General features: G+C 38.0%; 1 protein-coding gene across 1 annotated transcript in view; it reads left to right on the top strand.

Moving 5' to 3' along the window:
* LOC148650238 (adhesion G protein-coupled receptor E3-like) overlaps positions 1-13,898 on the top strand; it is a 50,300-nt gene that overhangs the window by 15,439 nt on the left and 20,963 nt on the right. The window contains exons 4-11 of the mRNA XM_088604925.1: positions 1,875-2,021; positions 3,810-3,847; positions 6,042-6,116; positions 6,654-6,825; positions 7,575-7,679; positions 9,379-9,554; positions 10,049-10,210; positions 11,618-11,812. Coding sequence (XP_088461051.1) covers positions 6,681-6,825; positions 7,575-7,679; positions 9,379-9,554; positions 10,049-10,210; positions 11,618-11,812 — 783 coding nt within the window. The 5' untranslated portion in view covers positions 1,875-2,021; positions 3,810-3,847; positions 6,042-6,116; positions 6,654-6,680. The remainder of the gene's footprint in view (positions 1-1,874; positions 2,022-3,809; positions 3,848-6,041; positions 6,117-6,653; positions 6,826-7,574; positions 7,680-9,378; positions 9,555-10,048; positions 10,211-11,617; positions 11,813-13,898) is intronic.

Raw genomic sequence — 13,898 nt, 5'->3', positions numbered from 1 at the left:
CTCAGAGTCTTCTGCACGTCCTGCTCTGAGAGTTTCAGAACAAACTCGCCCTGCACACTTGGGGTCTTCTCAGCATTGCCCGTGTTCAAAGCGGGCATAGAAGTGGTTCAGCTCGTCAGGCAGGGATGTGTTGTTTGTGTCAATCTCCTGGCTGCAGCCCTTGTAGCCTGTGATTGACTGTAATCCCTGCCACAGCCTCCGGGTGTCAGCGCACTGCGTTTCAAGCCGCACTCTGTAGCTCCGTTTGGCGCGTTTTATGTTCTGTGGCTGTTTGCTTCACTGGCATCAGGCAGCGAAGTTGCTGTCAGATCAGCACTGCGTCTGCTACCTCAATGTGGTGTTTCACTATGTTGGTGTGACCAAGGTCCTGCGGTGTCACTGCAAACATATGTTGAAACTGCTTTTGAGCATCCAGACATGCTTACTCTGTTCCTGGCTTAATCCCTCAGTATTCTTCTCCTAGACAGTCTGAATCATGGACATTCTTGGGTCCAGCTAGTGGTATTTCAGATGGGGAAATAGAGTCAGAGTTGGTAAGAGACAACAACTCTATGAAGATCCAGATGAGCTTGGGCCCTACAGATCCAACCCAGATCCAACAGATCCACAAATCCAACCCTAGAATGCATGCTTAACGAGACTGACCCTTGAACCATGGCTGATATAGTTCCACTGGAGAACTGCCCCTACATGCATGCTTCTTCTTCTGTAGCTGTGTTACAATGATGGCTGTGGAACCCATATCTAGGAATAACTAACATGACCTCCATTTTCATGGACTGATATATGATAATAGAGCTGGGGTACAGGAGCAGTGTGGATGTTGTGCACATACAGCCAGGTTGTAGTTCAGGAGGGACTGGTTGGTGAGTCTTCGGTGTCCCTACTACACAGACCCCAAGTTGTTTCCATTTTCCAATGGGGCTGCAAGTGAGTCCTCCACATCCAGACTTGGAACCTCGGGGTGGAATTTGGACTAGCAAGTGCTTAGCCCTCTGCTCCAGCTGGTCTCCGGTGAAGGAGCAGTGTACTCAATGAGGATCGCTTCTACTTTGCATGCCTTCTGAAGTGCCGCTTCCAGGCTAACTTGGGCTCCTAAGTGCACCTGATTCCTCACACAATCAGGAGTCAGGCCATAGATAATCTGTTGAATCGCTAGCTCCTCTTGCCCTTCACTGGGAAACAGATGTTAAGCTCTGTGGGAGAAGTAATGGAGGTCAGTTGCAAAATCACCTAGTCTCTCCCCTGGTTGACAATCCTAGTGCTCAAACTGCTCCTGAATCACCAGGTGCTGCACTTCCAAACTGCTGCTTGAAAGCTGCCAAGACCGCCTGATAATCCGTCACTTCTTCAGGCAATAAGTCTAGGAGTACGCCTTGAGCCACCCCCACACAGGGCCAATTGGACTGCCATTTACCTTGCAGACCAGTTATTCAGAAAGAGCAGCCCACTCAAACTTGGCTTTAACGGTTTGTCTGGAGTAATCTTTAAGAAGAAGATAAGATCTACATTGCACAAATCAAAATTGTGTAAAGGCTGTTTTTAGTTGATTCTCACTTACAGTACTACAACCCAAGTCAACGGGAATGCCTAGTAATTATGAACTTCTCTTTTTTGCTGGAGTTTTGCACCGGGGCAAGTGAATGAAATTCAGGCCTACCTGAGTAGATTCAAATTCATTCAAATTGGATTGTCATGGAAACTAGACAATAGTTGATCACAGCAAGTGTTTTTTTAACATGATATTTACAAAAGGTAAAAAGATAATCCTTTTCAGTTTGGTTGATTTCAGGTTTTGTACAAGTGGTCTAAATCATATATCTTAGTCAAAATGTTTTCAGATGGGAACTAATAACTGTTTTCTTTTGCTGCAGATATTGATGAATGTGTTCAAAACTCTTTGATCTGTGGTTTAAACACAGTGTGCAACAACACAGAAGGAAGCTATGATTGCTCTTGTGAAGATGAATACATTGCCAGTACTGGATTGAAATGGACATATGGAAACACAACATGCCAGTGTAAATACTATTATTTTGTACCGAACACAGCATTTTCATTTTGGGCCCAGTTCTTCAGAGAAGTCTTCATGTAGGACTGATCCAAGGTTCCTACAAAACCTTTGAGATGAGTAGTAATTTGTGAAAGCAATGTAATCTACTTAGGTACTCTTTGATACATTTGCTTTTCAATAGCATATGTAGAAGCAGTTAAGGAATCATCTTCAGGGATGATAAAATTGAATCTGATAGGTTGAATTTCCCTCTTTCATTTAACTCTCATTTATCACCAGGTGGAGTGAAGAAAAAGGAGGCATTACAATGGCATGACTGTTAACACTACTGCCTCTCACAGATCTCAGCTCCTGGGTTTGATTCTAGACCCAGGTGCATGTAAGGGAGGGGGTGGGTGTTGTGTATTCTCAGGCTGCAGGTTTTTATGCACTAGTTTAATTAGCCATTTAAAATAGGCCTTTTTTTCAGGGCTTTGGAATAGACTTATGTCCAATATTGTGTCCGTGAAGTTTTGTTAGGGACTGCATAAACAAGGAATTTATTCAGTTATGCTGTTTAGGTGACCTAGAATGTTAGCAGCCTGGAAGATATATTGGTAACAGAAACAAATACACTGGTAACAGCTCAAAGATAGCATCTAGAGGTGTGTGTGATGTCATAGTAGTCACCATACTACAGTGATTTTATTTTAAAGGATACATATACAAATTTCATTCCAATTAAGATTGCTAAAAAATTCTGCAAAAATTATAAGGTGCAGTCTAAATAGCAGGGAGGAGAAAGAAAATGTCAGCTAGCCATTTTGCTCACTCCTTTAAATGATAATAATTTGCTGAGCCTAAAGAGAGCACTATGACAGATAAAGATTCAGTTACTCTGATACAGTGTACCCTTACAAAATGAGAATCAGATCCATAGATAGAGTAAATAGTTTCCAGCTGTATACTTTTAATTGAAAAAGAAAGTTTGTAACTATTTAAAAGTTTTTTTAAAAAAGCACTCCTGAAAAACTGACTTAAGGTTTGTGGTTTTTATTTAAACATCAGATGTTAAAAATGCAGGAAGATATAATGGACTGTGCAGAAAAGGATCCAGGTCATTCCCAGAAGTTGAAGCTGAGAGGAATTTTGAACATATTTATACATTTCCATGTGCTGTAATGTGATTTACCACAGTCCAGTCTACAGTTATCAGGGCTTAGAAGGTGTTAAATTGATTGGGAGAGTGGGGCAGAGAAAAAGTGTAGTAGAATTAGTAGAATAAGCAACAGCAACAATGAATCAGTTTATCTGCAAGAGCAAAACAGCAGGGTTCTAAGCTTGTGTATGATTCTTGTTTAGTTGCCAGAAATGGGTGGGTTATGTATGACATACCTGTACAATATTGACACCTGCTGCCAATTCCATGATTTGCATACAGTAGGGCCTGAAAACATTTTGTTTTCCACAGAAGCAGGGGGAGCCTGAAAAGTAATGCTAAATTTGCAATAGGTTGAATGAATAAATTCTACTGGCATTGGACCTGTTATAGTTACATTATGTACTTGAGACTGAATGATACTTTGGTACTTCACGGAAACTCTTTCACAGAAGAGCTTTGCTTCTACAAAAAAACACCCATCAATTTCTGGGTATGTAATTGAAAAGAGAATCAACATATTTTGTTTAAATCAGTCCCAAGTCACCTAAAAATCTGTCTGTGAAAACTATTGATTTCTTATACTGAAATCCCTTCCTTATGGCTAAGTTCCAACGCTAGCAACGCTAAGTTGTTTCTATTTTTTATCTCTTTCAGCTGATAAAGATGCAATTGACGCAACTGATTGTCCATTGGTAAGTTAATAACCAAGGAGTAGCAATAAATACATGTATAATACACATTATATAGGAAATTGTTATATGCTGTTGATATTGGCACCATTTTTGTTTTCAAAAGCCAATTAACCTACCAGTATGTCTTTGGTCTTGTGTGGAAACCGGAGTACCTGGAGCAAACCTATGTAAACACGGGGAGAACCTCTGTATAGTTAGGAATGGAACTCAGAGTTCCAGCTTTTGCTGCCTTTACTCAGAAGGCATAAGCTTCATTTCTGAGGTTTTCTCTTAGTTTTCTCTATGTCACTCTTAGTGCTGCAGTGCACAGCTACACAACTCTGCCTTCCATTTAATGAGGATTTTTGCTTGACAGGTTTTTTTCTCAACACTTCGTGATCTCATGGTTCTATAGTCTTCTTCTCTGTGCTTGCCCACATCCATCGGGTTTTCATCAACCTGCTGCCTGTAACTCCATAGAATTTTCCAGTCCTCTTACTGGATGTTCCTTGCATACCTTCAACCTGTGTGGTCTCTACCATCAGTTTCAATTCATGAGGCTCTCTAGTGGCTTAAGCCTTATTTACTTGCAACCATACATTATATTTATGTATTCTGCGCTTCCATTGTACTGCTTGAACTTGGACAAACTTTATATTTCGTTGCCTAAACAGCAATATGTATTCCCAGGTCTTCCTGAGCAGGGTAACCTGAAAAAAATCCATTGAATTTTCTACAGTCACCTTCCAGGGTTGTGGGATACGTACATAAAAAAACTACATTATACTGCTACATAATTTGCATGTCAGTTTTGGAACAAATTACATTCAGAACAGCCAATTTGGGTCACTGTTGTGGTTTCACCCAGCAACTGACAGCATCAGACTCTGCCAAGGTGATTGTGACACCTTTTAAACCCTCTTCCTTCAGCCTACATCTGGAAGGGATCCTCCTTGGAAAACAATGCCCTCTCTTTGTTCTCTGTAGCCTGAACAAAAGAGAGTGGGCAAGAAGTGTGATTATGGACAACATGGACAACAACAACTGCCAAGGGCTTTTCTCGGGGTGAGATGAAGCTCAGCTCCCAGATGGCTTTACTAGATTTTTTACTCGTCATTTTATTCTTAGTCCTATGGAGGTTTTATTGTTGAAAAACAATAAAATCCTCTGTCCTCACAAATGTCTGTTCAAACTGATCATGGCAGAGACAAGTAGCTGTTAGCATTGTCACAGTTATCTCAATTCTTAATAGCTTTAGTCCACTATGTATAGATATATTTATAAATATGTATATATTTGATAAATATTTTTAACATTCTAGCCACTTAAATTAGCTCTGGGCTTCACACTTCACACAAGCAAAGCCAAGGCCAATCAGTTCACCACAGAAAAGGAGACTTATTGTCTTCTTTGGCAATTCTGACAGAGTTCTGAAGCTGCTAGTATTACTGTACATGCTTTACTTCACATCTGGTCAGAAGTTCTGTTTCACCTGTTTCTCCTTTTGCCTCCTGGAAACAAGTCATTGAGACATGAAGTTTCTACTTCATGTAGAAACTACTTGGACGTTCCTTTCTAGCCCCAGACCCTCTGGTTTCCAACCCCCTGCAGCTGTTACAAGTTCACAATTGACAGCTCCTGTTGAGATTCAAACTGCTCTTATAGACAAAATGTCCTAGCATTTAGACCCATATCATCTGCAAAAATGGATTTGGATTTTGAATGGCAGTGAGACTTTTAATGTCTGCTGGGCCATAATAGAAGTGTTGTAGCGGGTGTGAACTGGTCTAAGACAATGTCCATATTGTCTTCTTTATACTGAAGACCGGTTTCAAGAAACACATACTGTATTCAACCTAACGTTTGTGACCTCAACCATGTGGACTTAACTCATAATGGTCAAGACCATATGATATCTCTGTTATTCTCATATAACTGTGATATTGAACATACTATATCCTTACAACTATTGATAGAAAAACAAATATTGTGTTGTGTTTAAGGTAGTAAAAGTGAAATATTGAATAGTTACAGTAACATTGTGAGTCTTGGTGACAAAAGTGATTGCTCTGCACCGCACTCTCCTTATTATCATATGAATTAAAGCATTATAGAACTTGTTATGTAAGCGTTTAAGACAAATTACTTTGTCTCAATCGTACTGTGACTTTTACTTTCCCATGACATTTATTAATGTATTTTTTATTATTTCCAGGATCAGCTGAAGGAGATATGTTTTCTCAACAAAGTAAGAAGTGAAATCGATGAAACTACAGTTTCAAATGAAGGGGTCAGTAATGTGTTTACTCATTCTCAAACACACATGAGAAAATTTGGTGTATGCCAAGCTTGGTACTATAAAGGGAAAGGAAAAGACATGCTAACATTTAAATTACCCCAGTTGTATATACAGTAGTACCTGATAAAAGTGTTAGCGACATAACAGTGCTGAAGACAATCATTTTCAGTCATGACATTTAACATAACCTGCATTCAGGGACAGCACATCACATAAATCATATATATATATATTTGCAAATTAAAATATAAAATAGGACTCTTCCTCCATCTTAAAGCATAACATATCCAGTACATACTGTATACTTGTATTGTGCAAGCCTCTCCTAAGGACCATGTGTCCCTCCTCCACCAGCAAACCCACACCCTTTTATGTTACTTCTGAGTGTTGGCTCCCTTCTCATCATTCTGTCATGAACCATAATTCCTTGTACTAAAATATTTGAATTAATACATATGCTTGTAAGATTTTAATAAATGTTCCAAAAAATAATATTCAGGTGTTTTTTATATTATTTTCCATATGCAGATTGTGAAAAATTACTTGAATGCTGTTATGAGCACCATTAAAAGGTTGTCAGATGAAAAAGACGCAAATGCTAGCAATGCTGTTTTACAAACCACAGAAAAACTGGTGTCCACCTTGGTTCCATCAACAAATAAAACTGCTGTGAATGAAACAATACTATTGAACAGTCTAGGTAAGAAACTGAATATTTCAAAGACAGAATATATTAAATTTTCTTTCAGAACATATAATTTATATCAACATATATGCAATTCACAATTTTAAGACACAAATTGCCAGTCTTGTCTGTAACCTGGAGGGTAGCCATAGATTAGCTGTTACTGAAAGATATGCCTCCTCTGCATTCACGGTCCTTTTCTAAACAGTACATTCTCTAGTTTTGATTATATCACCGCTCATGTTGGTTATCCAAAAAAGAACATGTACATAAATATTTTAACATTAATGCATTTATCTGTTTATGTTCACAGCTAGCTACAAAAACTCTGTAAGGAGCACAGTTCATAAATCACAGCTTTAACATTTGGCCTTCTTATTAGTTCATTGTGAGTGAGATTCTCCAAAGATTGAAGTACATGCCCTTCATTTCTAGATAAATTTAGTACTGAAAGACTAAATACTGGTATGTAGTGGAACTATTAATAGTATGGATAATCCTATAATTATGGTTTCTTGCATTCATTTTCCATATAATCTTTTGTTTACATGTTCTGTCAGTTTTTCACATATTTTCAGATGAATTTGAGCTTGATATTTGGAAATTACGTTTTTTGAAAAATTACTCTTTATGCTTTGCATGGCTATATTAAAGGCATTAAGATAGATATTACTGTATTTTCTACATGTAAAGCAACTGTCTTATAAAATGTGTAGCAGTGTGTGTTGGAATACAGTGTGTACACATCTACTAAACTCTTTCAGAGGCTCGTTTGATTGGTGGTTCAGAAAAGACAAACATTCTTCTCCTGAAGAGTAAAGCAAATGAAATGAAAATCAATTTGACATCAATTGCTAAGAATAATGAGGGTAAGTAAGGATGGAATTAATTATTTTTCTAATTGTTTTACCTTACATCCAGCAAAATTAGGTAATGTAATAAAACAATTTTACTGCATAAACACATACTGTATATATTGTAACAATTTCTAATTACTTAATGTACCTCTATTATAGTTTCATAGAAAATAAAAGATCACTGAAAACAAATTAAACATTCTAAAACAAAATAAAAGATTCTAACCAGATCATACTAAATAATTTGATGAACATATGCACAGTTTAAAAGTCTTGAAGGCAGATCTGTCATTACTATTTTCATCCCCTGTCTTGTTTCTTTGTTAATGACTCTTAAAGACTCAACCTTGGAGTCATAAAGACTCAACCTTTTTACATTGCCTCAACCATGGGTAAAAATCTAGTATAGTGCCTTACCTCACTATAACTTTTACTAATTCTGTTCTGCTTCACACCGTACTGTTAACAGTTCACATGTTCATTTATATAATATGATTTTCTAAATATTTATTTAATAATGAGTTATGCTCCGTCTCTTTTCTCACTGTATACAGCAGAATTTTACCTTTTAGATAATGAGAAATGTCTTCTGAAACATGCAGCAGCTGACCTCTGCCTGGTGTCTATCTCTTATTGGGAGGTTTCTTCTGTTGTCAGCCATCTCCCCAAGTTGTCAGGTCTTTCCCTCATCATCTGCTGTACTACCTGATAGCCATTGGACTCCAACCATCCATTTTCTAACTGCTTCTTCCAATGCAAACTTGTATTGGAAGACATGATTAAAACCACAGGGTTTGATTCCTGGGTGTGATCTGCATGGAGTTTGTACAGTATGTGTCCCATCCAAAACATACTCGTACTGTATCCTGCCTTATGCCCATTGATTTCAGCGATAGGCTCGTCCTTCTCCCCCAACACCAGTGTTGGATAAAATCGTTGGAAAATTGGTGGGATTTTACCTACTTTAAGAAAACACAAATTACTAAAATTAAAATTACTATTAAAACTCAGGGATCTTCAGCAAAGTGGGGTTTATTCTTTGCACTTGATTCGTTCTCAGAGTAAATGAAGAGAACCTAGAACCTATTCATCCAGGGAAGCAGGAAGATTGAAATAAAGAAAAGTTATCTACAGATTAGTATTTCTTTAAATAAACATGGCCCAGATTTCATTGACATTTACACTTGTACAATCAGAGTGATTCTTAATTTTTCTCAAAATACAAAATTTGAGAAAGTATTTATCTTCACATTTTTTAGGATTTTGACCCCCTACTTTTTATAAAATACCTAATGTAACATAATAAGGTCATCCTTTGGGTAATTGACTGTGACCTCTGACCCATGGGCTAAGTAAAGGGGGTCTTCCTTTTGGTTTATCAGACTGAGAGGGGTGATGTTGGATCATTCATCATTAGGGAGGTTGAGAATGAATTGAGTTTACAATGTCAACGTCTGTGTTATAGATTTATGATGAGCTTCTTATCCATCATTCCTAGTGCTTTACATATTGGCCTAAACTCCTATTTTATTGTTTGGTCAATGCAGCATAAAGTTGATTACAAATCTATAATAACATGCTGCTACATATAAAATGTTGCATCAGATTTATGTCTCAAATCACACAAAAAAAATGGCATCACAAAAATTCCCTTTAAAAAAAAGGTCTTTTACATATTTTAAAGAAGCATTTGACAACTGTGTGTTATCAGGTTCAGCAGCAGTGGCTTTTATGTCCTACACTGAAATGGAAGAACTTCTAAGTGTTGAATACTTTGAGAATGGAAATCAGACAGAGATGATTTCAGATGTTATAACTGCAACATTACCCAAAACAAAGACAACCAACCTCTCAGAGCCTGTTAACTTTACTTTAAAGCACACAAAGGTATGTCATTTGATTTGATCGATAATTTAATCACATCAGTGATTGAAATGATTGGTGCTTATGTGAAAATTATTATTCACCAAGGTTTCAAAATAAATAGTTAGATAAAAAAGGTTTAAATAAATAATTAGGGGCCATTCATATGCTCCAATTTTAATAAAATGTGCACTAAAAATCCAAAGGATTTACATTTATATGTAGTTTAAAACTCTCACACTTTTCCGATGCATACAAAGAACTTTTCAATTCTGCTTACATTTGTTGTAATTGCCATACTTACAGTATGTGTACCATGTGTACCAGTATGTGTACCATTCCTCTGCCTTGGCCTGCATGTGCTTTACTCTTGTGTGCATATTTACTATTCAAGTATTCATTTTAAAACCTGATGATGATTGTTGTAACTTTTAAAAATTATACCAATATTTGTTTAAAGGTCTGAGTAAGAAAAATAATATTTAGTGATAATGCAGCTGACATGCAATTTTCTTTAGTCCCATTTAGAAAATGGACTTTTGACCTGTGTCTATTGGAAGGAGACGGTCTGGTCTGTGAAAGGCTGCACAGCAACATATTCAAATGAAACCCACACAGTGTGCAGCTGTACTCACCTCTCCACCTTTGCTCTGATAATGCAGATAGATATGGAACATGAGGTAATTAATTTTGAGAAATGAATAATGACTCTGTTGTTTACATTTAGGTTGCATTTGAACAAGTATCACATCCTGTAACATATATAAATCTTCTGTGAAATGTACTTGCCCATTTGTTTTAATTACCAGGTACAATCTGCAAATTCTAATGCAATCTGTACAGTGGTTTAACCTGAGATTTTTTATCCCAAACTTTATGGTCTATGTGTCTGCCTGTTATAAAGTTGCTTAACTATCTGGAATCTGAGTGTGATCAACACAAGTTTTAACAACATAACAAAAATAACTCGAAAGCAGTTAACAGTCTGAGTAAAATGAAAGTGAATTAAGGAAAAGCTAGAATTACACCATGTTCAGAGAGAATTGCCCATACACTTACTGAAGAAGATCAGTTAACTGCGGACTGCACATTTTGACTACTGAGTGATGACCAGCAATGGGTATAAAAAAGTCTTCTGTATAATGTGGCTTGACAGGACCTGCTACGTCATCACCACCTACTACTCTCTTAAAAAAAGAAACAAAATGGTTAGGGGGCCATCTCTGTTCAAGCAGAAACCCTGTTTCATTGTATAGTAATTGTAAAGTCAGTGGAGTCACACCTACTAAGTCTATTTACTATTGTAACACTATCTAGTGTTACAGAACATTCATTGATAAAAAGGGCAAAAGAAATGGTGGCTAGGCTGTCAACTTTAAGAAGAAATCCAACTGTCATATGTATACAGTATATATATATATTGCATATCACCTTCCAACAACCTCTTGCAAACTACAGTAGGTCAGTATGTCTATCAGTTAAGCCAATTACCTTTCAAGAGACCTTTCAATTACCCAATAGACGGGCTATTTAAGGCAGGACTCTCAACTAGACTGGTGCTCTAACATCAGAGCTACTGCATTAAGCTACAGCTGACAAGCCACTCTGGCTATACATTTATTTAACAATCTCCAACTGAAAAAAGCCTTTATTTAGAGACCCTAGACCAATAACTTGGGACCCCACTTCTCCGTTAACCTATTTTAGAACTGGTTATTTGCTGTCTGTTTATCCTGGGGAACCCCTTCCCCTCTCTCGCTCAGAGTCTGTGCACTGACTGCATTCAGAAGCATTTAATTGTCTAGCTAACCTGTCTCTTCAGATCTCTCTCCACTACTCCTGCTTGTCTTTCTGGGTCCCCTTGGAGTCCTGCGCTTGGGTCTTGACCTGTCAACTTGGCAGCACTGCAACCACCGTCCGCATCATAACAGTTGCAGCTCATAATAAGATTGTAAATGAGTTTTCAATTTACAGTCAAGTCCATGTTGCTGAAAGCAGTACCTCAATTTGTATCACAGGGTTTTTGGTTTGTCTGTTCCATTACATATGCCAGGTATGAAATTTCTCCTTTTTTTACTATCTTTCAGGTTGATGACCTTCTAGCATTCATTAATAAAATAGCAGTTTCAATTAACCTAGTCTGCCTGGCCCTGGCCATTCTAACTTTCTCCTTCTGTACTTGGAATCCAAAGATAAACAACACAGCGTGCCTCAACCTCAGCATCTGTCTTTTCCTTGCTCACTTCATCTTTATGCTTGGATCATCACATACAGAAAATAAGGTGAGCATTGGAATCAAAACATTGCTTGGATAAAAACGTTGCCTTCAGAAAGTATTTAGCCCCTTGGATATTTTACATTATTTTATGTTTCTGACTCTAAAATATACTCATATAAAGTAGGTGTTTTGTCACTGATATTCTGTAATGTCAAAGTAGAACTAAAGCTCTGGAAATGTTTTACATGTTTAAAAGAAAATGCTGAAATGTCTTTATTTGATAAGTATACACTACCTTTTCTATGACACTCCAAATTCAGCCCAGGTGCATCTAATTTCTTCGTAAGATTACTCTAAAACTTAATGGAGTCATCCTGTAGTCAGTTTAATTGGTTGGCATGTTTTCAGAAAATATACCTGTCTAAATGTTCCTTAGTTGACAGTGCATGTCAGAGCTTAAACTTTACTATGAACACTATGCAGAGGGCACTCCATACAACTCCAGGAAAGAATTGTGAGGAGGCGTAGCTCTGGGCAGGTGTATAAAAATGTATCTTGGGTGTTGAACGTACCCAGAAGCACAGACAGGTCGATCATTAGAAAATGGAAGGAATACAGAACCACACAGACTCGTTGTGAAGCAGACTGTTCCAAACTGAGCAATGGGGGAAAAAGGACCACAGTCAGTAAAGTGACCAAGAAACCAATAACCACCCTGACAGAACTACAGAAATCCACCTCTAAGATCGGTGAACCTGTCCTGAGGACAATAGCCTCTGCAGTACTAAACAGATTTAGTCTTTATGGGAGAGTGGCTGTCACGATTGAAGTCCCTCGCCCTTAAGGGCGCTCTGGCTCGTTCACTTTTTAGTTGATGTTGTGCACCTGCTCCCTGTTCCTGCCTCCCTACTAAAGCCAAATGCTCACTCTGTTCTGGGCTCTGCATTGGCTTCCTGAACCAGCTGAGTCCAGGACCTGGAGCATTTGATTCCTTTCCCCCCTTTTTCCCCCAGACCCTTCACCGGATCCCGCTCCGGTTTTTAATTTTGTCTCGTCTGTCTATGACCCCTTGCCAGATCCCACTCCAGCTTTTAACTTTGTCTTGTTCGTCTTCGATTGTTCACCCCTCACCACACATTTCCCTTTGGACTCCCTTTTGAACTGTTCGCCATTGACCATGCCCCCCCGTACGTCTACCAGCCCTGTTCCTCGTGTCTTCCCTGTGTGTGTTCACTCCCTTCCGGATTGTGTCATCTGCATAGGGTCCTGAAAGACGCTTCGTAACAGTGGCTAAATAGAAGTCACTCCTGAAAAAAAGACACAACTGCACATGTGGATTTTACAAGAAGACAGACCCTGTGACCATGTGGTTCTCTGCTCTGATAAAACAAAAATTGAACTCTTTGGCCTGATACAAAGCACTATGCCTGGAACAATTTAAAAAAAGCTCATACCATGCCTTATCTTAAAAGGATGTTTTCAGCATCAGGTAAGGGGGCGCTTATCAGAGTAGAGGAAACAATGAGTGGAATCAAATACAGTCAAGTTCTTGAGGAGACTCAGGAAAGGACTCAGGAAAGGACCTTAGACTGGAGAGAAGTTTCATATTCCAACAGGTCAAAAACCCCAAGCATACAACCAAAGTCACCCTGGAGTGGCTTCAGAACAGGAAGGTGAACGTTTGAGTGGACCAGAGAAAGCCTAGACTTGAATCCCTTTGTGAATTTGTTAAAAGGTTGATGCAGTTTCCCTATTTTTTCCCTCTACCACACCCCCAACATCGGAGGACATTTTTATTTTTAATACATTTTTTAATACATTTCCTTAATACACCTTTTTCTCTTCCTTTACTTCCTTTACCAAACCATTTTAATTTCCTTCCACTCCATACAACACTCGATATTTACAACTTTGTCTTTTGTTTTCACAGGAACAAAAAATTAAAGTGACCATTAAGAAATATCCTTTCTCTATTTTAGATCACTAATCTGTGCGTTTTAACAGGAAACAGATATATAGAGTATATTAAGTAGTTGTAAGGACAAATAAACAATTTTCACATTATCTTATAGAACACCAAAGAATACATAAGACAGATACATTGAGTTATAACAGTCAATCATTGTACATAGAGTGGAGCAGATAAGAAT

This window comes from Lepisosteus platostomus, chromosome 13, assembly GCF_059453375.1.
Source record: "Lepisosteus platostomus isolate fLepPlt1 chromosome 13, fLepPlt1.hap1, whole genome shotgun sequence".
Taxonomy (NCBI): Eukaryota; Metazoa; Chordata; class Actinopteri; order Semionotiformes; family Lepisosteidae; genus Lepisosteus; species Lepisosteus platostomus.
Note: the sequence above shows the minus strand (reverse complement) of the source record. Positions and strands in the feature narration are given on the sequence as shown.